Below are 21262 nucleotides of genomic sequence, written 5' to 3'. Positions count from 1 at the left end.
AATATGCTCCATGCTCTGTGTTGATCTTTTTTGGCTGCCTGACATTCTGGGTTCCACCAAGGCTTTGGATAGACTGGAAATCGAGATGATGTTTTTGGGATGGAGGTTGTTGCTACCTGGACAATGCATTCTGTTATATATTTTACAGCTTCATTGATAGGTCTTGGACTGATGGCATCAGCATTAAATTTTGCAAGATGAGAGAAAGTGTTCCAGTCAGCCTGGTCCATTTTCCATATAGGTATCCGTGTGGGTGAACATGGTTCCTGTGAAGACATTGTATGAAGAACAGGAAAGTGATCACTGCCATATATGTTCTCTTCAACATCCCACACGAGCAGTGGAAGAATGGAAGGGGAACAGATTGTAAGATCAATTGCAGAATATGAGTGGGTAGGCATATGGAAGAAAGTATTGAGTTTATTATTTAGAAGGGAAAGGTTATTATTATCAAGAATTTTTTCAATGCTTCAACCTCGTCTATTAGTGTTGGCACTACCTCATAGAGTATTATGACAGTTAAAGTCACCCATCAAAAGTATGGGTTCAGGCAGTTGCGAGATAAGGTTATCAAGATCAATTTCATTTAGCTCAGCATTTGGTGGTAAATAAATTGAACATGCTGTAATAAGGAATCCCACAGAGAAGCAAATTGCTACCGCTTCCAGAGAAGTATTGTTGGACCTGATGGAAAGGAGTATGACTGCCCACTAGGATACTACTCCTCCATGAGCAGGACCATCTCCAGTTCTATCCTTACGTACAACAGTGAAGTTCCTAAAGGTATGGTCCTCATTGGGTCTTAAGTAAGTTTCCTGTAGACAGAAACAGAAAGGTTTGTGTTTCTGCAACAACATCTTGATATCGTCAATATTCTGGTGGATCCCATGACAGTTCCATTGTAAAAATTTTCCTATTGTTTTGATTTTATTGACTTGTCTGGTTTTCGAGAGGTTGAGGGCTTACCTTTGTCAGATTTATATTTATCCACTGTTTTAGGGAAGTATGGATGGCCAGTGTCCATCTCTTCTTCTGGTAGAATGTTCAAAACATCAAATGTATTAGGGTCAGTTGGTATGCTTAGTTTGCTTTCAGTGGGTATCAAGGTATCCATTTTTTCTGTGCAAGTGTCTGGTGGTTTATCTTTGAGTGAAGTCTCCACCATAATTTTTTTGACAGATGAGTTTTCAATGAATGGGACCATTTTTGAAGTTGTCTCTGGAGTAAGGCCATAGGTCTTGTGATTAATGCGCTCAATGAAGCACTTACGATCGTAAAGTTCAGATATGGTGAAATTATCAAATGGTGGAATAGACATACATGTTTGAGTTCCTGTTGGCACTTTTTTAATTGTTACTTTTTCAGCATAAGAGGATTGTAGAACAGGTGTAATGGTGGCTAGCTTTCTTTTTGCATCCTGATATGTTATGTTTTGTTCTGTTTTTATTTTTTGTATCTCTTTTTCATCTTTCCATTTCTGACATGCACGAGAGTATGCTGGATGATCTCCCTGACAGTTGACACATTTAGCTTTCTTTTCACAGCAAGATTTATTTTTATGTTCTTTACTACCACATCGAGCACAGGTAGTAGAACCACGACAGGCAGTTTGGGCATGTCCATATCTTTGACATTTAAAGCATCTCAGCGGATTAGGGATATATATTCTAACAGGACAGCTGAGATACCCTGCTTTTACAAATGTCGGAGGCCTAGGTGTATCAAAAGTAAGGATGATGTTCTTGGTTGAGACCAGGCGACCATCCCTGCATATCAGGATGCGTCTCACATCTGTCACTCTTTGATCTTTAAAGCTCTGAATATATCTCCTCATTAGGAACCTCAAGGAGATCCCATTCTGATATCACTCCTCTACTGGAGTTGAGTGTTCTGTGAGGTGTTACTGCAATTTGTATTCTACCCATTGTCGTTGCTCTCAGTAGGTTCTCGGAATGTTGTTTGCTCATTGTTTCCATGAGGATATCACAAGAACGTAATTTCTTGACAGTTTTGGGAGATCCTGCCAGTCCTTCTAAACCTTTTTGGATAAAGAAGGGTGACATTTTTGTTAGTATCTGATATCTTTTGTTTCTTACTTCTGTTTCCATATGCTGTATCTATATTATCAGTACTTGGTTGGGACTTTGTTAGGGTCCCTGAAACATTTGAGAATGAAGAATTCATATTTTAAGAAATTTTAATTAGGCACCAAAGCTCCCCACCCACCATGGAGCCACACATGGACGCCCACTACCCGGCAAGCAAAGAATGCGCTCAGGAGTGGAACGCCAGGGCTACCATGGACGCTATACCGGCACTGCAGCAGGTCTAGGATCCCGACCCCGGACCATGGGGTGAGAGACTTACTGCAACATCATTGACCCTTGCAGGCAAGCCCACTAGCCAATTGATCCTGGCTGGGCCATCCAGGACCACCCATCTTGCCGAAGCAGGGGCCAAAGTAGTGCAAGACTACCAAGATCCCCCTTTCTGGATGTCCACGGGTCGCACCGCACGGCAAACACGGCGGCAGGGCGTCGGATCCCAGTGATGGTGGTCTCGAAAAAGGATAGTTAAAAAGACTCAGGAAAAGTAGAGCAAAGAATACGGGAAGAAAAGCAAAGAAAAAGAGGAAGAATGAAAAGGGCCAGTACCATCACTAGGAGGTCCCCTCCACCATGAATAGGTGCCCCACATGGAGGGGGGGAGGTAAGTGGTGATAAAGGTGAGTGGGCATGGGCAGGTATTGAGATATCACAGGCATGGGTTTATGTTTATTTACAAATTCCAAGAATATCAGAAATCTGGAAGATAAAACTGGCCCTGAGTGAATTTAGCACCCGAAAATTGTTGAAATAAGTGAAACATAGTTGGATAAGAAAATAGTGGCTGGCCTGGTTGGCCAAGCGGTTAGCGTATCTGTTCTCCAGCCAAAAGGCTGCGGGTTTGAATCCCACTGTGGACATGGATGTTTGTGATTGTCTGTGGAAATACTAGTGGTGGCAGCGGGCGGTAGATAGCATTGGTGTGGTTGGTGGATTGAGTGGTGGAGACAGAGAGAGATGTAGAGTAGGTGTCCTCCCCTCTTTGGACTCCTTGGAGGTGTCATGTAATAATAATAATAATAATAATAATAATAATAATAAGAAGAAGAAGAAGAAGAAGAAGAATGACATCATGATGGGAATAGAAATGGAGAGATGTAATATTTTGCATGAGGATAGAAAGGATAAGAAGGGAGTGTTGATTATATCAAGGGAATTATGCCTGCACAGGGTGGAGATGCAAGTGAAGAAAATAGTGGCAATGTTTTGAGGCAGTATGCTGTGACATGGAGGGTGATGTGAAGAGATATTTAGCTGGATGTTGCTGTAGGATGGGAATGGCAACAAGGAAACATATCAGAAAACTGGCTTAGTGAACAAGAGGATGATCATTATGAGTGATTTAATTATGATAATATAGATTAGAATGAAGAGTTGGAATATGGAAATAAGTAAATTAATTTCTTAAGTTCTCGAGGGACAGGTTTTTTCTTAGGAAGTAAGTAATGAAGAATACATGAGAATTAAGAATCTTGGATCGGATCATAACTCAGAAGATGTGATTGTGAATGAGGTGTTGCCCCTCTAGCTGCCAACAGTGATCATGAATGAATTGTGGTGGCCAGCCATGTGAGGATTACTGTGAAGAAAGGATATATGTATGTATGCAAAAATACAAGGACAGTGATTATGAAAGGCCTATTTAACAGCAGCAATATCTGAATATATTTCAAAGGCTAAGTGGATGAATGAAGAGTAATAGATTAAACTTGCAGTTTGAAGAAGAAAGATTTATGCAGGCAACACAAGATGAATGGTAATAATCACATGCATGAGAATACACATGACAGGCCAGGAAAGTGATTTGGTTGGTAAGCAGAAAAGTATGAGCATACATTAGCTAATCAGGCCAGGCCAATTTTACCAAAATAATATTGTAGCACAGTAAACTTGCAAACTAAATTATGTTTATAATTTACTCTATTTATTTCACTCTCTCTGTCTCTCTCTCACACGCACACACACAAATAGTTTTTATAAAATTTAGTCAATCAAGGAATTCATATTTAAAATTTATTTTTAGTGAAATAAAAGCTTGAGGTAATTTTAATCTTCTTCTTCTTCTTGGCTTCCCGTATTACGCAACCGTTTGCCTGTACTGTTTTCAAGGGTTTAAAAAGTCTTCTGCCCATCTCCTCCTGGGCCTTCCTTTGATCGGTGTCTCTTTGGTTTATATTTCCAAGCAATATTTGGCCATCTGTCCTCATTCATTCTTTCTATGTGGTTTTTCCAGTTCTTTCTATAGTTTGTGATGTCTTCTGTTATGCTAATTATGGATAACTGTTTTCTTATTATAATTATTTTTTATCTTGTCTCTTCTTTTATAGCCTGTGAGCGGTCTTAGGAACTTTATTTCCGCAGCTTCCATTTGTCTTTTATCTCGTTCTCCCCAAGTTCATTTTTCACTGCCATATTTCAGAATTGGTTTGGCTATTATTTTATATAGTTTTATTTGGGTTGTTCTAGACATCTGTTTACTGAAGTGTCTATTCAAAGTTCCAATGACTGCTAGGAATTTTTGCTTTTTATAGGTAATGTCGATTTCTCCATTGGGGCTTATGTAATTTCCTAGATATTTAAATTTGTTCACTTGTTCTATTACTTTGTTGTGGATGACAGTTTGCATCTTTTAATTTCTTTATCTTGAAATGTTATTGATTTCTAGTGATTTTCTTCCTTGACTACTTGTATAATAACTAAAACACTTTTTTTGAATGTTAGTCAAGTGGGTTTTTAATTTATTGTCCTACATGTTTTGCCGATTTTTCTATCGGCATCTTCAGGGAATACAATTGGTAAGCTATATGAAGGTAACAGACTAGGTTTTTAACTGAGTTTTTTTTTTTTCTTTCTATGTGGTTTTTCCAGTTCTTTGTATAGTTTGTGATGTCTTATGCTAATTATGGATAACTGTTTTCTTATTATAATTATTTTCTTTTTCCTGAAGATGCCGATAGCAAAAATCGGCAAAACATGTAGGACAATAAATTAAAAACCCACTTGACTAACATTCAAAAAAAGTGTTTTAGTTGCTATTGATTTCGTTTTATTTATTGAGATTTTCATGTCATACTGTTCTATTGTTTTGTTCAATATGTGTAGATTTTTCTGTAATTGGTAATTTTAATAAAAACTTAAAATACCGAATACACCAATATTCAACAGTGAAAAAAATCACATGCTGGGAACCCTACAATGAAAGAAGGTAAAGCTGGAAAAAGTTTAGTAGGCTAAATTAACAAGCTCATGGATTTTATTAGGAATGGATGAAAAATTATAGCTATTACCCTAGTGAATGCTGATGCTTCTGAAAGAATTTATTCCAACAACTAGTTTTTATAAAGGAAGGTATGTGGCAACCCACCCTAAAATCACTATTGCAAACCTTCTGCAAAAATGAACTATGTTCCCCTGTCCTATGAATGTGAGTAGAAATTTAAAATGAGAATTAGGAAATACTCAAAGTACTAAACCTGAAGAAGTTATAAAAAATAACAGATAACTATTAAAATTATTTTTAAACATTAATATCTATCTAGCCATATGCTGTAGCATGTTATTTCAGAGTAGAAAGTATTTTTAACTTGGGTATAGTTATGTTAAAGATACCAAGCAATTTTAAACCTGGTTTTACTCCATTTTTCCAAGTAAGCAAACAGACAAATGTCAAGTTTGTGCCTGCAATTTATGCAAGACTAGCTGATCCCACAGGTAGTGCAAGACCAAGGCAACTCGTGGTAAAGGTGGAGTAAGCTCTGATCACTAATCTTAATATTTACCCTTAATGCCAAAACATATCTCCAAGGGGATGTATGATGTTTTGTATTAAAGGCAAGGGGCCACTACCCAGACCGGTTTCGACCTTTATTGAGGTCTCATCAGTGGGAGCCAGGCTAGAAATACCAAGATTTAGTAATGCAGAGCTTGTAAGTATTTTACCAAAACAAGTTACCATAAGGTGTTATAACCTTATTAAATAAAAATCTCAGGAGGAGATATAGATGTAGAAAGTATTTTTAACTTGAGTATAGTTATGTTAAAGATACCAAGCAATTTTAAACCTGGTTTTACTCCATTTTTTCCAAGTAAGCAAACAGACAAATGTCAAGTTTGCGCCTGCAATTTGGGTAGTGGCCCCTTGCCTTTAATACAAAACATCATACATCCCCTTCTTGGAGATGTGTTTTGGCATTAAGGGTAAATATTAAAATTAGTGATCAGTTCTTGCTCCACCTTTACCACGAGTTGCCTTGGTCTTGCACTACCTGTGGGATCAGCTAGTCTTGCATAAATTGCAGGCGCAAACTTGACATTTGTCTGTTTGCTTACTTGGAAAAAATGGAGTAAAACCAGGTTTAAAATTGCTTGGTATCTTTAACTTAACGTTATTTCAGAGTGTTATCTCATGGCAACACTGCCCTGACATTGCAAAAGAAAGGTGATGAGAGGTTTGATTCTACTCATCAAACCTATAATCCTGATTTATATAGGTTACAAACACATATGAGAAAATACAAATAAACCTTTTCAAGTGAGGACCATCCTCCTCTTCCTAATACACTGCTCACTGATTTCCAAAAATTTAGAAGTAAAAGAGTGCTACCTGTTCTATTCTGGGTAATGACAAGTGATTCAAGATTTTAGTTTTAATTTTATGAAGCAAATAAGCATATTTAAAGTAGCAAATAGTATTTAAGTATTTAAATTTTATTTAAATAGTATTTAAATTTGATGCATTCTGAATCAAATGATTCAGAATGCATCAAGTTTGCTTATTTGTCCAGTAGCAGAAGTAAATTCAATGAAATAAATACACTATGGAATAAAATACAGTCAACTCTCATTATAGCAAACTTGTAGGGCAACAGAAATGATTTATTAGAATTGCCAGTTTTCTAATATAGTGAATTTCTTTTAGCATAGAATTATACATATGGGAATTTGATCAGAATTTTTCAGAAGTTTGTCATAATGCAATTTTTTTTAGTATACAGTTCTCCATACTGGAGTCAACTGTAATACAAAAACAAAGTTTTAAATATTTTTAGTGCATCAAATTTAGTGAATTTACCCGAGTTACTAGAAGCAGAATTTCACTTTTTAAAGTAACACATTTTTATTTATTTGTAATGATTTTCAACATTCCTTAAAAAAAAAACAATTCTTAAGTTAGATTCTTTGGACTATCTATCTAACTGAAGCATAAAACTCACCTACTGTCATTGTGGTTTAAGAAGAGATGAACTAATTCTCTAATTCGAGTTATGTTACGCCCTACTTGTAATATTGAGTTGTTTTCTTCTGTATAGGAAAAGTCAAAAGGATATACATGGTTGGGCCCAATATGTTTCTTTCCTATTATTCCTAATGAAAGATGTTTGAAAAAAAAAAATCAATCAACACTTTTTTTTTTAACTGAAATAATTGAATGACAAGATAGACTAAGTAAATACAAAAATATAAGTTTATTATTGTGAAAAAACGTGTAATACTATTATATTATCTTCAGATCTGCTTCTCATTTGCTTGCTCACACCCTTCTTTATATACGTGGATGGTATGAAAAGTTCTCGGCCTAACAATGAAAAAACGAATTTATAATTTCAAAATTATTTTTATTTTTCAACATAATCTCCCTTCAGACCCAATACATTTATTGTATTGGTCTGAGCGCCATTATCCCATCCCTGTAGTGGTTCTCAGTAAGATCTGCAAAATACCCATCTATAGCTGCAATCAACTCTTGATTTGAAGAAAAATGCTGACCAGCAAGGAAGATTTTTAGTTTTGGGAAGAGATTGAAGTCAGAGAGAGCCAAATCTGGAGAATAGGGTGGATGTTCCAACAATTCATAGTGCAGATCCCTTAATTTTCACATTGCCAAAACACTTTTGTGAGCAGGTGCATTTGTCCTGATGAAAGATGATTTGTTTCTTCTGCAAACTGGGTCTTTTCTCACAAATTTTTTCATCTAGTATGGATAAAAGATTGGAATAATATTCACCGGTTATTGTTTTATCCTTTTCAAGATAATTAATAAACAAAATGCCTTTAGCATCCCAAAACAACGATGCCATGACCTTGTCTTCTTTGGCACTGAACAACCGGCTTCTGTCCATTGTTTTGACTGCTGTTTTGATTCTGGTGTGTACTTGTGAATCCAAGTCTTATCCATAGTAATAAACTGATGCACAAAATCAGTTTTATTCTTGTTAAAACACTCCAAGCACTGTTCAGAGATTTTCATGTGAGTGAATTTTTGATCTGCAACCCATCTTATGCAAAGCTTTTTCATTTGCTATTCTTCATGCAAAATGTATCCTACATGTTCTTTTGAAATGCCTATAGTCTCAGCAATTTCATGCACTTTAACTCGCCAGTCATCCAGTACCATATCGTGCATTGATCAATGATTTCTGGTGTTGTTACGCTTTTTGGACATCCATCACGTGGATCATCTTCAAGGCTGGTACGGCCACGTTTAAACTCGGCAGCCTATTTCTTAATTGTCGAAAACAAAGGAGAACAGTGCCCATAAATTTTTATGAATTTTGAATGAATTTTTTTGGCGTTAAACCTTCTTTTATAAAGAATTTTATAACCGCATAATACTCAATTTTATCCATTTCAAGGGATACAGACAACACTTTGGCGTCCGACAGCTGTATAAAAAAAACTACTTGATAGAATGACTTGCAATTTCACATGGATGCTTATGACAGATGTAACAAGAAAAAAAATCTTGCTGTTAGTGTTGCCATTTATGGTTGAGGCTGATAACGTTTCCGACCACCCTTGTAGATTCCATGGACAAGCTCTTGTTCTCCTCACCAATCTCTCACTATTCTATGAAAAAATGGCCAGTTTTCTCTTCAATGTGAATCTGATCTTTAGAATACCATGTGACTAAATCTGTGCACAGTAGTCCAAATGTGGTCTACCCAAGGCCTTATACAATGGAACCACAATTTCCTTACTTCATTAAGTCACTATCCTCCACATCATTGCCAGAATTTTGTGCTGTCCTCACCATTTTAGCAATGTGGTCTCTAAATTTAGGTCCCTATTCACTATCCTCTAAATCTCTTTCTTCTACCCCCAATATATCCCTGACAATACTCTGCATCCCATCTTTGTTTCCCGAATTTGAAAACTTTTGCAATGTTGAACTGACAACCTCATTCTCTTTGCCCATTCACTCAGTCTATTCAAGTTCTTGTAAAGCCACAACAATTCACTATATTCCTCATGTAGTTCCCAACTTCACATCTGCAAATAACTGAATATCCCATTTTAACTTACTAAATATCATCAATACAAGTTAAACAGCAATGGCCCTACAGCAGATTGTCAAAGCACACCACTAGTGACTTTCTTCTTCTGGGATGCTTCTTACTCCCCCCCCCTCACTCATACACAGCTTGCTGAAACCTATTAGATAGCTGATCTCCAATTCAATGCTTTAATCTGTTATCCAACTGTCATCTATTTCAATTTAACCATCATGTTACCATGTGGCAACATATCAAAAGTCCTTGTAAAGTATACCAATGTGTATGCATGTCCATTGTCCAATGCACCTGTCATCTTATTGTAATAAGTAAGCAGATTACTAATCCTTTCTTTAGCAAATCCATGCTATTCATCAAATTCCATTGTTGTCAACAATTTTGGATCTTAGTCCTCACAAATCTCTTCAAACACTTTAACCACAACATTTGACACACAGACTGGCATATAATGTGAAGCTCATCACCTCCCTTATTAAGTGGTACAGTCTTGTCTTCCATTCCTTTGAAACTTGGCCCAATGTAAGGTTCATATTAAACACGTATTTTAGGAAAGATTCAACACTCTGGCACATTCCCTCAAGTGATATATCATCAAGTCTCATAGCCTTAATGACATCAAACTTACTCAATTCTCCATATCCCTCTTGCTCACTTGCAATCAATCCTACCTCCTCTCTTTCCATTTGCAAACTCTGTATGATCTCACATTCACAAAGATGAAATACCTTTATGCACTGTTCATTTAATATCCCAACTATATATTCTACAATGGCTATCCTTCTACCATTTTTGCCAACTAACATCATCCTTCCATAACCATTCTTCCTCTTCTGGCTACATATTGAAACTCTAGAAGTTTTTATTATTATGGGTATCTCCATGGAGTCAGTAGACTCATCATGGGAGACCAAAACTATCAAAACAATATCCATCATATCTCTTCTTGAATTCATTTACAGACGAAGAACTCACAACTGAGTCAGGCAATGCATTCTACTCATTCACCACCCTCCAGGCGAAAAATCTCGTTCTCACACCCTTGTTAACCACACTTTTCCTTAATTTCCAGGGATGACCTCTTATTCTTCCATCACTATCACACAGCTGAAACATTTCCCCTACATCGATCTTATAAAAACCTTTTAGTAATTTAAATGTTTCTATCATATCCCCTCTTCTCCACCTATCAACCAACCTCTGCAACCCACAAACTCTCAATCTATCAATGTAGGGAGCATTTTTTATATCACTCATCAACTTAGTCATTCTCCACAACCTCATCTCCAAGGAATCTAGGTGACCAGAAATGAGCACAGTAATCCAAATGTGGAAGTATCAATGCTTTATAAAGAGGAATAATAACCGCTTTATCTCTGGATGTTAGTGTGTTCCTCAATAACCAAGTAATCCTATGTGCAATCTTGGACACCTTAGCAATGTGTCCCCTGAACTTCATCTCCCTATCCACGAACACCCCTAAGTCCCTAGCCTCATCAATCTCTTGGAGTACTATTCCATCAATGCAGTACACAGCTGGTAATCTTTTAATCCGAAAATGCATAACTTTACACTTTACCACATTGAACTGACATCCATTACCTTTTGCCCATTTTGCCAACTTATTTAAATCATCCTGCAAACTCTCAACATCAGCATGATTTTGTATTGCACTACCCAACTTTGCATCATCAGCAAACAACTGAATATCTCCCTTTAAGCCATTTCCTATATCATTTATGTACAGATTAAACAACAATGGCCAAAGAACACAGCCCCGAGGCACACCACTGGTCATGTGCCTCATCCTGGACTCTGCTCCTCCATACACCACTGGTATATCTCCCTGAGCCATTCTCCTATCCAAATCACCAGTTTAGTATCCATCCCCATCTGCTCCAATTTGCGCAACAGTATTCAATAGAGTGTCAAAAGCCTTAGCAAAATCCAGAAGTATCACTGTGTACTTCTGGACAAAGGAAATGGTCAACTCAGATGTCATTCTATCATAAAAAGCTAATAAATTGCTAAGGCACAATCAACTTTTAACAAAACCATGTTGGCCCCTATAGAGTATCATATCCCGATCCACCCATTCTTGAATTCTGTCTTTAACTAACTTTTCCAATACTTTTACCACCACTCCTGAGATGGTGATTGGTCTGTAATTAACTACCACAGTTTTAGAGCCACCTTTATGCAAAGGAACTACTTTGCCTTCCTTCCTTCCACTCCCTAGGGACCATACCAGAGTTCAAACATAAGTTAAATAACCAAGTAAGAGCCGCTGAAATTCCTTTGCACATTTACACACCACCCGAGCTGATATTCCATCTAAACCTACAGCAGTGTTCGCATTTAAATTTTGCAATATACTAAGTACCTCTGATTTCTTAACTTCAATTCTTACATTAATTATTGCTACAGGTACAGAGATATCCTCACTTGGGTGATAGACTTTTGAAAAGTGATCACTCAGTAACTCTACTATTACATCTGAATTTGTCACCTCAATACCATCAGCACTCACTAAAGTTATCCTTCCGAAGTCATTCTTCCTTTTATTTGCCACATAGCGGAAGAACTCGTTGGGATTACCCTTGATCTCCTTGGTTAAGGTCTTCTCATAATCTGATTTAGCTTTTCTTACTATGATGGTAATCTTCCCAGCTTGAGCCTTGTACTGCTCATGGGTGTAAATTCTCCATAACATTTTCTTTTTTTTTGCAGATCAAGCTTGATACTTGAAACTTGCTACTCATCCATCTAATGCTTACCTTGTTTGTCTTCCTGACCATGGGGACACAATCTGATATTGCCTTCCTCAGATACCTGCTGCTGATTTTATCTCATGCACTGCTAACATCTTTTGCCTGCAATATGTTCTGCCATGGGACTGCTGCAAGCTCACTCCAAAGCTTGTTATAATTGCCTAACCTGTAGTTCATTATATACCCATTCTTAAGAGAGAAATCCACAAATTTTGCAACCTCCCAAGTCAATACCACATGATTGCTCTCACCAATTGGAGGTAACGAGGACACCTTATTTATGCATATATCCTCTGAACCAATGATCAGATCCAATTTTCTCACATCACGTGTCTCTTCAGTTATGTGCTGTTTCAAGTAATTATCTCGTAGAAGATGTATGAATTCTATTTCCTTTTTGCCATGTGATATTTCCTCCTTCCAATTGATATCACAATAACTAAAATCCCTCATAATAATCACTAACCCTGCACTCATTACACTAATTTGCTGATGCATGAATTCAGTATCATCCCCTGTACCCCCTAGCCTATAGCAGCACCAACTGTACATTTGGTTGCATTGGTCACTATTTCACACCAGATCGCCTCAAATGAACTATCATTTCACATGTCTATCATCTTGATATACAACTTTCTTTGGCTTCAACTCATCAGCTATCATCAATAGTACTCCCCCCCCCCCGGGTCTGTCTTCTCTATCCTCCCTGAAAATATTGTACCCATCACATTCAATTCCAGTGACCACATCTTCTGCTGACAGCCAAGTTTCACTAATGCCTACAACTTTTGGTGAGATTGACTGATACCAAAAATTCTTCCCTCTTATTTCAAATGCTTCTTGCATTAGTATACAAAAATTGCAGATTCCCTTTAGTTCTTGTACCAGTTTTAGAAGTGATATACACCTAAATCTCTTTTTACACGACAGATACGTTCCTAAAAATTATGCGTAAATAGAATTCGCGTAAAAAGAACTACTGACTCCACAGAAAAAGTGAAGATTGGTTCCAAACCTGAAATATAAGCAAAATAATGAAAAAAACAAATACTAAATTTGTTAGGATCATAAGATTTTTATTTACATTTCATGGAGAACACACATACATATAATGAATCTTAATAACTTTAAAAAAACATATTCATTTCAGATGTTTGCTAAGGATTCTATAAAAAAATTATGTTATTCACTATCAGTTTCTGACAATAAACGCGAAAGCTTTCATTTCCGTGAGACCGTAATATCACTAGAACTACTAGATATGGTATTATCGTCATCGACTTCTGCCTCAACTTGTGGAATTCTTCTTGTCATATCTTGAACAAAAGTACTTCTTACACAACTTCCATGGATAGTCCCTAGTTCTATGACTATCTGTCATATAGTTTCTATCATGTCCCCTCTCTTCTGCCTATCAACTAAACTTTGTAACCCACAAACCTTCAACCTATTCTCATAGGAGTATTCCACAGACCTGTTGCTATCGTGGTCACTCGCTTCTGAATCTTTTCGACCCCTCCTGTTCCCCAAGAAACCCAGTGACCAAATCCCTGTGTTGTAGTAGTAGTTGATGTGGTTGAATCAGAGCCTTATGAAGAGGATAACTTCCTTGCATGCTTTTCAACATCCAATAATCTGTTGACCTATTTTACCACCTTCTGCAATATGCCTTCTGAACTTTAACTGTTTGTCCACCATTACTCCCAGGTCCCTAGCCTCATCAATTTCCTACAAACCAATACCATCAATATGATACACCATATGCAACCTTTTCAACCCAAAGTGCAGAACTTTACATTTTGCAACATTAAATTGATAATCATTATTCTTTGCCCACAATGCCAATTTATTTAAATCATCCTGCAGGATATCTACATCGCCTTTATCAACTATTGCTCTCCCTAGTTTTGTATCATCAGCAAACAACTGAATATCCCATCTTAAATCTTTCCATATGTCATTGATATACAATTAAAAGAGCAGTGGCTCTAGTACCAAACCCTGAAGTACTCCACTAGTCACCATCATTCTCCTAGACTCCACTTCACCAATATACTATTTTCAGTGTCTGTCCATCAGCCATCCACATATTATTAGCCTATACATTCCAATCCTTTCCAGTTTATGTAATACTTTTCCATGTGGTATTCTATCAAATGCCTTTGCAAAGTCAAGCAGCATCATGGTGTAACCATTACCTTTATCCAATTCTGCTGTCACTTTATTATGAAATGTGAATAAGTTACTAAGATAGGACCTACTCTTTACAAAGCCATGCTGCTCATTATACAGTATTGCATCCCTATCCACCCACTGTTGTATTTTACCTTTCACGACTTTTCCAATACTTGAACAACTACTACCTCTTTCCACTCCCTTGGAACACTATTAGAGCTGCAACTTAGATTGAACAACATCATCAGAGGCAATGCTAATTCTCTTGCATTCATGTAGTACATAAACCGATATGCCATCCAGTCCCACTGCAGTGTTCACATTCATATTTTTTAATATGCTGAACACCACCTGTTCATCTACCTCAATGGTGATAAGCATCTCTGTAAAATCACCACCTGGATGATACACCTTTACAAAATGATCACCTGCATCACGAGCATTGTTTAAAGTCATTCTACCATTAGTCATATTTCCTCTTACTTGCTACATAAGACACTTTTGGAATTACTTTGGCCTGTTTGGCTAATTCTCTCTCATGGTCTGATTTGGCCTTCCTTACCTTATTACCATATTAATCGTCCAATACTAGTCACTAGATCAGTCAATTGGTTAGGGAACTGGCTCTCAGATCAGTAAGTCGTGTATAGGGGTGCAGTATCTTGGAAGATGAAAGTCATTGGTGACAGGTTTGTGTGTAACAGTATGTGCCTTCTGCAGTGTCTTTTGACTCCATAGAAGTCTTGCATTAATAATAATAATCAAAGTCAGTGTCTGCTAGTTTTTACCTGAAGAAACAATTAACTAAATGTGTGATTATGTACTACTACTACTACTACTTGTTCCAGCAGTTAAGGATTTGCTAAATGAGGGTGAAGTTGTCACATCCAGGGCCGTGCCAGTAGTTTCTGGCACCTGTATGCAAAACTTTAGTTGGCACTCCTATACCCAGTAGCACACCAGTAGTGTCCGGTGCCTGTGTGCAAAACTTTAGTTGCTGCCCCTATCCTCCCCTCAAATAAAAAAATCACTTTAAAAAAATGTTTTTTTAAAAGTATTTCCTCCTCTTTGGCGTCTTTACTATCCTGGTGCCTGTGTGCATCGCACACATTGCACATATGGTCGGCACACCCCTGGTCACATCAGATAATGACAATGATGCCAAGGATGCATGAGATATATGCAACATGCAGAAATAAACAGGTTCTGTTATATAAGGCCTTAATCAGGAATAAGGAGTGGACTCTTTGCACGGATAGTGGCTGGTGAGTGGAATGCATTGCCTGATATCGTGGTGAATGCAGATACATTGAATGAGTTTGAAGCATGATTGACAGGTTTGTGTGTAACAGTATGTGCCTTCTGCAATGTCTTTTGACTCCATAGAAGTCTCGCATTAATAATAATAATCAAAGTCAGTGTCTGCTAGTTGTTACCTGAAGAAACAATTAACTAAAGGTGTGATTATGTACTGCTACTTGTTCCAGCAATTAAGGATTTGTTAAATGAGGGTTTAGTTATTCAAAGGTTGAATAATTCAGAGATCACTGTAATTGCCATTCAAATATTTGGTAAGCAGAATAAAAACTCTGAATTAATATTATGCTACATATTATCATGGCACATGAAGGACATCATCATCATCATCATCATCAAATTCCTGCCATGTACCCTCAAGAGGTGTACAGGATATGATAGTACTACATGAAAAATTTACATCATTACTAACTTCCTATCAATAATTTTCCTCCAAATCAGTCTGTTACTTGACAAGACTCCAACATTGTCAGATCTTGTATTTCTATCATCTAAGGCACTTTGTATCGTGTCAACCCACCTATATCTTGGTCTTCCTCTGGGTGGTTTTCCTGCCAACCTGGCAGAGAACACTTGTTTTACTAATCTTAACTCGCCCATTCTGTTTAAGTGACCATACCACCTGAGATTAGCTCTGCTAATGCATTCCTGGATGCTGACAATGTCAAGTTCTTTCCTAATATCCTCATTTTTAATATGATATTGCCATTAATGCCATCTGTTCATGCCTCTAATCTTTCTCAGGATTCTCATATCTGCGGTCTCTAGTCTTTGGTCAAGTGTTTTACTTCTGACTCAGCTCTCAGATTAATAAGTTAAAACTGGTTTGAACACTGCCTTGTATACAGCTAATTTAGCGTTTTGACTAATTTTTCTTTTATTCCATATGAATTTATTCAATTGACTTTCTACCATACTGGCTTTGTTGATTCTGTTGTCTATTTCCATATTTAATTTACCATCTTCACTAAAAATCGTGCCTAAGTAGCTGAAATATTTTGCTTGTTCCACAGGTTCTCCGTTCAAACGAATTTGACATTTTCAACGATTCTGCCTATTTTCATTGTCTTTGTGTTTATATTGCTGACCTTCATACCCATAACTATTACAACAGTTATTCAATTAAGTCAAGGAATCTTTCAGACTTGTAGTGGATTTATTTAGAAGTATAACATCATCCTCATAAAGCAAAGAGCTGACATTAACATCTCCAATTTTGGTATCATGTTAAATACCACTTTCCTTCTTAATGTGATCCATACAGATAATGAATAACAGAGGGGATAAGGAACATCCTTGTCTCACACCAGATTTAACATTAAACCATCTTCCTGTACTTCCTTCAATTCTAACTGCTGACTCACAACTCAAATAAAGACTAAGTATTGCTTGATATAATGTCCCATTGACACCATATAACTGTAGCGTATTTAATAGCTTTTATTTTGGCACCTTGTCATATGCCTTTTCCAGATCGACAAAACCTAAATATAGATCTTTGTTATATTCCCATGCTTTCTGAACTATTTGTCGTAAAGTGAAGATCTGATCCTGACCACCTCTATTTGGCCTGAATCCAGCTTGTTCTTCCCCAGTTTTTCTTCCACAATTCTTCTCAACCATTTCTCAAGTATACTTGCATAGATCTTGCCAGGAACACTTAGTAGGGAAATACCTCTGTAATTCTCACATGCAGTTTTATTTCCCTTTTTATATATGGGTACTATGACAGCTCTACTCCAATCATGGAATTCATCCCTCTGTCCAGGCTTTCTGAACAATGCAGTGTAGCCACTGTAAGACTTTTATACCACCATACTTCAGCATTTCTTCTTGAATATCATCTACTCCTGCTGCCTTTCCACATTTCAAGCCTTTGATGACTTTTTCTACTTCAAGTATGGATATGTATTCCTGACTGTATGTCAGTTAAGTGTTTGTTACCACTGTGCTATCAATGCTCGTTTCATTTAGCAATTTTTCGAAGTAATTACTCCATACTTCAAGGATATCTTTTTATCCTGTTTTCATCTCACCTTTATCATCTCTAACTCATTTTACAGCACTCTTTCCTCCATTTCTGAGCTTCTTCAACAACCTCCAAAATATCTTACCATCTTCGTGATATTTATTTTCTATGTTCTTGCCAAAGTCCTCCCATGACTTTTGTTTAGCTAGTTTTACACAGTGTTTCGCTCTCTTACATTTGTCTCTGTATTCTCTAAGAGAACAAGCTAACTTATTAGCCAGGAACTTTTGATATGCTTTCTTCTTTTCCTTCACTGCCTCTTTAACTTCTTGTGTCCACCATGGAGTTCTGATTTTTCTATCCTTGCAGACAACCTCACCACATGCCTCGCTGGCTGTGTCAATCAGTGTTTTCTTCAAGGCTTGCCACTGAATCTCCAAGTTTTGGTAGCTGATCTCAAACTCTTTCATTTTTTCTTCAATAATCTTTGTGTATGTTAGTCTACAATTCACATCTGAGAGCAGCTCAACTTTTATTCGCTTTTATTATTATTATTATTATTATTAATAGGATATCTCCATGGAGTCAGTAGACTCATTGCGGGAGACCCAAACTAGCAAACAATATCTGTCATATCTCTTCTTGAATTCATTTACAGACAAAGAACTCACAACTAAGTCAGGCAATGAATTAAACTCATTCACCACCCTCCAGGCAAAAAACCTTGTTCTGACACCCTTGTTAACCACACTCTTCTTTAATTTCCAGGGATGACCTCTTGTTCTTCCATTACTATCACACAGCTGAAACATTTCCCCTGCATCAATCCTATAAAAATCTTTCAGTAATTTAAATGTTTCTATCATATCCCCTCTTCTCCACCTATCAACCAACCTCTGCAATCCACAAGCTCTCAATCTATCAATGTAGGTAGCATTTTATACATCACTCACCAACTTGGTCACTCTTCTCTGAACCCTCTCCACAGCCTACTCATCTCCAAGGAATTCAGGTGACCAGACCTCAGCACAGTAATCCAAATGTGGAAGTATTGATGCTTTAAAAAGGGGAATAATAACCTCTTTATCTCTGGATGTCAGTGTGTTATTCAACAACCAAGTAATCCTATGTGCAATCTTGCACACGTTAGCAATGTGTCCTCTGAACTTCATCTCCCTATCTACCAACACCCCTAATTCCCTAGCCTCATCAATCTCTTGGAGTACTGTTCTATCAATGTAGTACAGAGCTGATAATCTTTTAATCCCAAAATGCATGACTTTACACTTTCCACATTGAATTGACATCCATTATCTTTTGCCCATTCTACCAGCTTATTTAAATCATCCTGCAAACTTTCAACATCAGCTTGATTTTTTATTGCGCTACCCAACTTTGCATCATCAGCAAACAACCGAATATCTCCCTGTAAGCCATTTCCTATATTATTTATATACAAATTAAACAACAATGGTCAAAGCACAGAGTCCTGAGGCACACCACTGGTCACTTGCCTCATCCTGGACTTGGCTCCTCCATACATCACCTTCTGGTATCTCTCCTTCAGCCATTCTCGTATCCATATCACCAATTTAGTATCCATTCCCATCTTCTCCAATTTGCGTAACAGTGTTCCATGGGGTATCCTGTCAAAAGCCTTAGCAAAATCCAGAAGTACCACTGTATAGCCAGTTCCTTTGTCCAACTCAGATGTCATTCTATTATGAAAAGTTAATAGATTGCTAAGGCAGGACTACCTTTAACAAAACCATGTTGGCCTCTATAGAGTATCATATCCTGATCCACCCATTCTTGAATTTTGTCTTTAACCAACTTTTTCAATACTTTTACCACTACTCCTGAGATGGTGATTGGTCTGTAATTAACTACTGCAGTTTTAGAGCCACCCTTATGCAAAGGAACCACTTTACCTAACTTCCACTCCCTAGGGACCATACCAGAGTTCAAACTTAAATTAAATATCCAAGTAAGAGGGGTTGACAATTCATTTGTACATTCAATTCATTTTAAAGCAAATTCATTTGCTTTAAAACTTTCTTACATGTTATTCTTTTCAATATGAAATTCAATTTTATCCTGCTCAAGACTAAATAGTGATCACTTCCAATTTCAAATCCTCTGTACACTCTGGTGTCTTGCACCAGGGAGAAGACATCACTATCAACAATAACACAGTCAATGAGACTTTTCTTATTCCTTGCCTCTTCTCTCCATGTGAATTTGTGGACATTTTTATGTTGGAACATGGTGTTAGTAATAATCAGTCTGTGTCCTGAGCAGAAATCCAATAGGTATTTTGCCATTATTATTAGCTTTGATCTTTTCTCCAAATTTTCCCAAAATATTTTTGTATGTCTGAGAATCATTTCCTACTCTGCTATTTAGATCCCCAACAAGGACCAAATTTTCCTTTTTCACTGTGTCAGTTGCTTTCTTTAAAGCATCAAAAAATTCCTCCACTTCTACCTTAGTAGAACCTTCTGTGGGACCATAGGCACAAATAAGTCTCAATGTCCAGTTCCCCATTCTCATATTTGCCCACATCTCTCTACTTGATACTGCCTGCCATTCAAGAAGATTAGCCTTGTATTTAGTGTTGAATACTATGGCTACTCCTTCTTTTCCTTGATTGTCATTGCCTGAATATAACATTTTGTATTTATTGCTCAGAAAGATCTCACCAGATTTTGTCTTTTTTTTTTTGTTTCAGTCACCCCTATTATGTCGATATGGTACGGATCTAATTCGTCAGCTAGCTCCATTTCTTTGCCATTCAGGCTTCTTATGTTGATAGTACCGATCTTTAACTCTGGTGATGTTGAATTGGGGTGTGTTTTCAGATTTGTTCCAGTAGCCGACTTTTCGCTGTTTGCACTGGGCCTTGTTTAACCGGGCAACACCCCAGCCGGCATGACATTTTGTCATGTTGTACTATTATTCTGTATTTTGGTTTAACCAATAAGAATACAATTTGGTCGACTAAATCCCAAATTGCCAGCCCATCCTCAATCTCTCAGTATGGTAGATACCCAACAGGGTGCACCACGAGAAGGTGAGGAATGGACATTAGTCAGAAGCCCTGGTTCTCATCATTCCTTTAAAGGCTATGTGGAGGTCTCCTGTCAGTTATATAGCTTTGACCCTTAAGCACCCCTATGAAGGACATTAAAATAGATATTACTGGATACTATACTAGTAACCCATCCATTTGTGACAATGCTAAAAGACTACATCTTCCAGAATCAACTATAAGCAGCATTATTAGTTTATGGGAATGTGAAGTTCCTACTCAGCCCAAAAAACACAGGTGGCTAATACCCAGTGACCAAAAAATGGGACAAAAAATCTTGTATGCCCTATGTGGAGATACCCAATCAGGAAATGAAAGAATCTATATGGGTTCAAATCCGTAGTGGAACACTGATAAGGACCTGCAGAGAAGGCAAGCATCAACCAAGACTCATGCAGACCAGAGTAATGAAAAGAACATTTTGACTATTTTGTAGATGTGTTGGGTTGAGTTGTTTTGAATTACAGCTGAAGTAATTTGTGTTTTTTTTGTGTGTGTTTCCACTTTCTTTTTATAATAAGAGAAATGGTTAACACCACAGATTC

At 37.2% G+C, this 21262-nt stretch overlaps 1 protein-coding gene across 1 annotated transcript in view; it reads right to left on the bottom strand.

Moving 5' to 3' along the window:
• Nucleotides 1-21262, bottom strand: part of Sgsh (N-sulfoglucosamine sulfohydrolase) — a 97447-nt gene that overhangs the window by 44447 nt on the left and 31738 nt on the right. The window contains exon 3 of the mRNA XM_090397522.1: nucleotides 7319-7469. Coding sequence (XP_090253648.1) covers nucleotides 7319-7469 — 151 coding nt within the window. The remainder of the gene's footprint in view (nucleotides 1-7318; nucleotides 7470-21262) is intronic.

This window comes from Typopeltis vanoorti, chromosome 9 (genome assembly GCF_054136105.1).
Source record: "Typopeltis vanoorti isolate ZY-2024b chromosome 9, IOZ_Tvanoo_1.0, whole genome shotgun sequence".
NCBI classification, from domain to species: domain Eukaryota; kingdom Metazoa; phylum Arthropoda; class Arachnida; order Uropygi; family Thelyphonidae; genus Typopeltis; species Typopeltis vanoorti.
This window is presented reverse-complemented; position numbering and strand designations above follow the sequence as displayed.